The sequence below is a fragment of the Aspergillus nidulans genome, chromosome VIII (genome assembly GCF_000011425.1).
Source record: "Aspergillus nidulans FGSC A4 chromosome VIII".
NCBI classification, from domain to species: Eukaryota; Fungi; Ascomycota; class Eurotiomycetes; order Eurotiales; family Aspergillaceae; genus Aspergillus; species Aspergillus nidulans.
In genome coordinates, this window is record NC_066264.1 from 3,472,726 (window position 1) to 3,478,725 (window position 6,000).

The window sequence follows — 6,000 nt, forward strand, 5'->3', positions numbered from 1 at the left end:
TAGACGCGATCACGAATTTGCTGCGTTTATGCCCACGATCCTTTCGCATTGAAAGTACCATACACCCTAACTACGCAAATTTCTTTGACTTGCAAGGTATGTGGAAACATCATTTTCTTTCGTTCTGCCTAGCACCCATGCGCTGTTATTCCCGTTTGATACGAAGCCCCAGAGGCATTATATCATGTCTGCGTTCTATGTATGGACCAGATAAAATGATCAAACCTCAAGTCAACGAAAAGTTGCGCAGTCGACAAGCTGTCACATCCCAAGGAAAGCTATTTTATGTCTTAAATTCATCAGCTTCATGAGATTCACTGTGTCAGCATGAATTATCCAGCACAAAGTGGTGAAACTGGTGTTATAAGAAGTCTACTTACCTGGTTGCTGGTTTTATCTGATGTCGTCTCTTGCGGCAGTTGTTATATTCCTATTTCCTAACTTTGTTATTGTCTTAATTGCGCACCATCTTCGTGTACTACTGGATTCGAGAACACAACTTTACGGCTAACGCTTGACTTTGATGAACAGGCTATACACTGCGGGGCTTGTCTACCTACACATCTCTTCTGCACAGTAGCTTACGCGCTGTTGCGGGATAATAGAGATTTCAATTGTTCCTCATATTCACAGGTGAGAACGATTTCACTTATTGGACCATAACCCACATGTCTCAGTACTAACGCTGTGGTAGCGAATCCCTGCACAAGCCGGTCCCGGCTGTTGCAAATCAGCCTCATATCTGCTCAGTGCCATCAATATCTGGCTCGCAACCCTAGCTTTTGTGAAAGGTATGTTAGATGATCCTCATCCAGTTTTCCTCTTTTCAGACCTTCCACAACTGTCGCAAAATTCATTTATTGTCTTTGAAACAATCGCCCATGCCTGTACCGTCTGCTTCGGAAGAGTCTCCTATGCCCACAAAGCTCACGATTGGGTTATATGTAGTATTCGCAGTTGAATCCTCAGACAGAGCCCGTCGTATTCATCGCCTCAAAGTTGTGTTCTTTCGTCAGCTTGAAAAACACCATGGCCGCGCCATCCAACAGCAAACCCTCGTCGGTCTCCCAGACTCCGCCGAACAACGCAACAGCCAGGTTGGAAAAAAGCCATCCTGGCATTCGTCGTTCGACCCCTGATTCGGAAGCCCTCGCGTCTTCCGATGATGATGGAGAGCATCCCTTGCCTGCACCTTCTACTAGTATGCCTGCGCAGAAGCCCGTACGCCGGACCTCGTGGCTCAATGAGATCCCGGTTTCAATAACTCGCAAGGCACCAGTGGCTGGTCCTCTATCGACTGGAGCTTCCAATCCAACTAGTCCTGCTACCGAACAATCTGGATGGCAGACCAACACAAGCCCTGGATTGAACAGCTCTATAACTTGGAACAATGTCGGCAATAGTTCATTCCCGTGGGGTACTGGAATCTGGAACACTGATTCACGTAAAGAACCCCCTCCTCGGCTGTCAGAGCTTGTTCCGTCGCCCACGATGTCCATCCCATCGACCGCAAGTAACTACTTGGCTGAAGAACTCCTGAGTCCCACTACTCGGACAACCTCTGGTGACTCTTCCATCCCATTCTCCATCCCGCTCCACCCGACCCCGAAGACCTACCGCTCGCAGTCATACTCTGTGGGCCAGCTGGATCCTGAATATTCGGCTTTGAATACGGGCAACAAAACCACCACTGCTTTTAGTGGTGGTCGTTCTCGGAATGGTGCACAATTCTCCGCTTTGCAGCATCGCTCCTCTAGACCTAGCTTGCTTGGAGAGTTAGGCCATGATCCTGCTACGCTTGGTCGGGTTCGTGAAGATGAGGACGATGGTGTTGAAAGCCCTGGTGGATCGGACGGCAGCTACAGCAATATCAATGCTGATCAAGCCCGCACTATTCAGCAACTTTCCCGTGAGAACGCTCTTCTACGCCAAGCAGCCGGACAGATCGAATCTTCGTTCAGAGATCGTGCCATGTCGACTGCATCCGCCGCTGGCGGATTTGCGGTTGGCGGTGGACCTCGTAACTCGCACCGGATCCATGGCAGTGTCCCCGAAGAAGGGGACCCAGCAGTAGAGGACCTCGATGAGGTGGGCAACATACCTGGTTACAGCGATCTGTATAGCAACACCAGAAGAAGGTTTTCCGAGCATTCTGTCAATTTGGAGAAGCAGTTTTCCGGCTTCGCGCCTTTGGAGAACCGTAACCTGGGAAGGGCGCATTGGCAGACTTCTCTTGGGTTTGGTAGCCTTGCAGATATTCCACAGAGCCGGCGTCATTCCTTCGCCGATATTCCAATGCGACACCCCTCTGTCTCTGGCGACACTCAGGTGACCAGTAGCTCCCGAGTCGGGTTGAACGAGCAGGATGAGAATTATGCCAATATCAACCAAGTTTCGGTCTCAAATGCACCAGGTCAAAATCGTGAGTACCAGCGCCTTGCTATGCTCCCTCGTCCCGAAGAGGAACATGAAATGGAGTCGGAGTATTTACGAGCTCGTCGATTTGCAGAGTCTTATTTTGCTCGAGACCCCTCTCTTCGCAGTGCCGCCGATGCCCAATCCCCAATGACGCCTCCGTTTCACCAAACTTTCAACCCGTATGTTCGTCATCAACCTGTCCTTCCGCATCAGAACCAACTGCTTTACATTGTCACGTTCAAGTGCCACCGTGCAGACGTCTTCTACATACAAGAAGATACCGGTCTTCAAGTAAATCCTGGAGATCTAGTCATTGTTGAAGCAGACCGTGGCACCGACCTTGGAACCATACAGCATGCCAACATCTCCTTACAGAAGGCGCGGGAGCTGAAACAGCAATACGCCGAAGAACATTACAAATGGTTGATGATGTTCTCTAGGCAAGGACAAAATGGTGCTGCAGGCGGTAGTGTCCCTGGCAGCCGGAGCGCTATTGGCGGCATGGGAACTCATGGTGCACACGGTGTGCAGGAGTCTGCTGGTGAAATCAAGCCAAAGTTGATTAAGCGACTTGCCCAGAACCATGAAATATTGACCTTGCGTGACAAGGAAGGAAATGAAGCGAAGGCCAAGCGTGTCTGCCAGCAAAAGGTTGCAGAACATCGCCTCAATATGGAGATTCTTGACGCGGAGTTCCAGATGTGAGTATTACCTTGTTCCGCTTAAATAGCAAACACTAATAAGGAACAGGGACTGGAAGAAACTCACTTTCTATTACTTTGCTGACTCCTATATTAACTTTAATTCCCTCGTTACCGACCTTTTCAAGATTTACAAAACTAGAATTTGGATGTCCGCCATCAACCCGGCGTCATTTGTCACACCTCCGAGTGCTGGCCTTCACACCCCAAACCCTCTTGGATATGGCCAAGATTCTCCAGGAGACCGTTCCCACCAACGCGACGGCAGAGGATTCGGTCACTCTCGTGACGCTCTTGACGCTGGACGTGATGGTGTTGGCCTTTTGCGCAGTGGATACGGTGACACCTACCAACAGTTTGTTCACAACCCTCGTCAACCCGAGGCTGGCGTTGGCGGACTTGCCTCAGCCGACCCTTTCACTTCCTACCAACCGGGTGGGTATGGCTCCCTGGAGTACGCCGACTATACAGCTACTTCAGGAGGAAACACTGGACCGTCTCGTATGCAACCCGCGCCTGGTGAATGGATGAACCGTTTTCAAGGCCTGTCGCTCAACTCTTGAAGCTGGGTCTTAAGAGGCGACTTCGCCCTGTTTTCGTGGCATCCCGTTTTTTCATTTTAACGGTACGGCGTTACCAAGTTTCTCAAGATGTCTACTTCTCATTTCAACATGTACCCAATCTGTTGTGCGTTTTCTTTTCCTTTTTTCTAATGTGTCATAAGAGGCTAGAAATCATGTGCAATGGGTCAAGAAAGAGTAGGGTCTGTCGTTAATGCTGGTTCTTAATAGACTTTTCAGCTTTACGAACAGACGGCGCGGTGGCTTTTTTTTTTTTTTTTAAAGGCGACTCTCATCTTCTCTTCTAACGGTGTACAATCTCTTTGTTCCATTTTAGTAGATGGTTTTGCTCGTTCTTTTATTTTCGGTGTACTTATCGTGTCCATGGCGATGGATAACTACAGAAGATTGTATCGTTGGGTCCATCGAGGGTTTCTCGTGCATCAAAGTCAGGATGGTGTGTTAGGTAGATTCAGATTGAATGTAATGCGAAGTGTTGAGCTCGTTGACCACTAGGTCTTGGAGTGTCTATAGCATAGTCTCCAACCGTTAAACGTCCAGACTCAGGAATCGACTGCAGTTCTAATTTGATGCCTTACGGCCTTAGGGCTGACATAGGTTGGATGCCTCAAACATCAGCTATCACCAGGTCGGCAACTGATTGGTTATGCCCGCCTCGCCTAATTTGCTAGCGTCCCACACACAATCTCCTCAAGAGATCTCACCTTCGAACTTTTCCAGCTGCGACAATCGACGACAAGCCGACGACCTCCAAGCCGACAAGGTATGTCAAGTTGAACATTCTGTTTCCATCTCACATCGTCGACCTCAGTTCGCAAATCTCCAACTATACAATCCGTCCAAGTTACATTTCGAATCTAACGGTGTGAATTTCCGTCCAGATGGGTGCCCTCAAGTACGTTGAAGAGATTCAGAAGAAGAAGCAGTCCGACGTGATTCGCTTCCTGCTGCGTGTCCGTTGCTGGGAGGTGAGAATTCCCCCCCAAGAATCGATCATTTAACATTCCGCCGGGTGCTCGTGTGCTTTGCCGTAGGATACCTCTTTGTTGCAGAGAAGGTTCTTAAAGGCGCCTCGAAACGGTTTCTTTCGCCGGCGGATGAATGTTGTGGCACCAAAGGGTGTCTTGCTATACACTCGTTGAACTTTGCTGAGAGTGCATCAATATAGCTCCGTCAGCTGAACGCTATCCACCGTGCTTCTCGTCCTTCTCGTCCCGACAAGGCCCGTCGTCTCGGTTACAAGGCTAAGCAGGGATATGTTATCTACCGTGTCCGTGTGCGCCGCGGTGGCCGCAAGAGGCCCGTTCCCAAGGGTGCCACCTACGGTATGCATTCCTCGAATACTTCATATGGCACAGAGAGTAGGAGGTTAATTGAAGTTTTCGCATTTAGGCAAGCCCACCAACATGGGTGTTAACCAGCTCAAGTACCAGCGTGCTCTCGCTGCTACCGCTGAGGAGCGTGTCGGTCGCCGTTGCGCCAACCTGCGTGTCCTGAACTCCTACTGGATCAACCAGGACTCCACCTACAAGTACTTCGAGGTCATCCTTGTCGACCCCCAGCACAAGGCCATCCGCCGCGATCCCCGCATCAACTGGATCTGCAACGCCGTTCACAAGGTACGTCGTCATTTATATTGGAAGCTCATATATCTGTTTGTACGGGGCATTTGCTAATGTAGATCTCATATAGCACCGCGAGGCTCGTGGTCTCACCTCTACCGGCAAGAAGTCCCGTGGTATCAACAAGGGTCACCGCTACAACAACACCTCTGGCGGTCGCCGACACACCTGGAAGCGCCAGAACACCCAGAGCTACTGGAGATACCGTTAAGTGTAGTTGGATGGGTTTTGTGGAGCTTCTGGATTATGGGAAAAAGCTATCTTTGTGGACGTGTCTATTCAGCCAATGCCAGTCAGGGCTTGCTTCATTGAGCTCTCAGGCTGCGAGATTAATGCAACAGATCCCCTGGGTTGGGTGTTAGCAAAAATCCTTTTATTTCAAGCATGATTCCCCGTCGCGGCTATTTCTTTAACGAAGTATGACGACTGTTTTGCTCTTTTCATAGCATTCTTGCTTGTAAAATGTAACACCGACATGATAGACCAGGTCTCCATCCTTTATTACGATCAGCCGTCTGCCATTGATCGGTAGGGGGTGAGGGCCATACGACGTACCGTTCAGACAGCCAAATACCTGCAACTGGTATCTGATAAGTGCGGATAAAGAGCCTTGATGACGTCTAGCATCGGTTTAAGATGTGCAATGTAACGGCCGAACGCTATCTTGACTGTCTGACG

At 49.6% G+C, this 6,000-nt stretch overlaps 2 protein-coding genes across 2 annotated transcripts, besides 1 other annotated feature; both read left to right on the forward strand.

Moving 5' to 3' along the window:
- Positions 1 to 6,000: part of a sequence feature (contig 1.7 1..773302(-1)) that runs on past both edges of the window.
- Positions 1,030 to 3,682, forward strand: ANIA_00446 (PSP1 family protein; the record flags this gene model as incomplete). Its single annotated transcript, XM_652958.1, has 2 exons — positions 1,030 to 3,119; positions 3,169 to 3,682. The coding sequence occupies 2 exons, from the start codon at positions 1,030 to 1,032 to the stop codon at positions 3,680 to 3,682; spliced, it is 2,604 nt and encodes an 867-aa protein (XP_658050.1).
- Positions 4,439 to 5,763, forward strand: ANIA_00445 (ribosomal 60S subunit protein L15). Its single transcript, XM_652957.2, has 5 exons — positions 4,439 to 4,463; positions 4,582 to 4,668; positions 4,869 to 5,025; positions 5,093 to 5,319; positions 5,393 to 5,763. The coding sequence occupies exons 2-5, from the start codon at positions 4,582 to 4,584 to the stop codon at positions 5,531 to 5,533; spliced, it is 612 nt and encodes a 203-aa protein (XP_658049.1). The 5' UTR covers positions 4,439 to 4,463; the 3' UTR covers positions 5,534 to 5,763.

Coding starts and splice junctions, on each gene's coding strand:
- ANIA_00445 (XM_652957.2), top strand. CDS start 4,582: ATGGGTGCCCTCAAGTACGTTGAAGAGATTCAGAAGAAGAAGCAGTCC. Junction 4,669..4,868: donor TGCGTGTCCGTTGCTGGGAG/GTGAGAATTCCC, acceptor GCATCAATATAG/CTCCGTCAGCTGAACGCTAT. Junction 5,320..5,392: donor TCTGCAACGCCGTTCACAAG/GTACGTCGTCAT, acceptor GATCTCATATAG/CACCGCGAGGCTCGTGGTCT.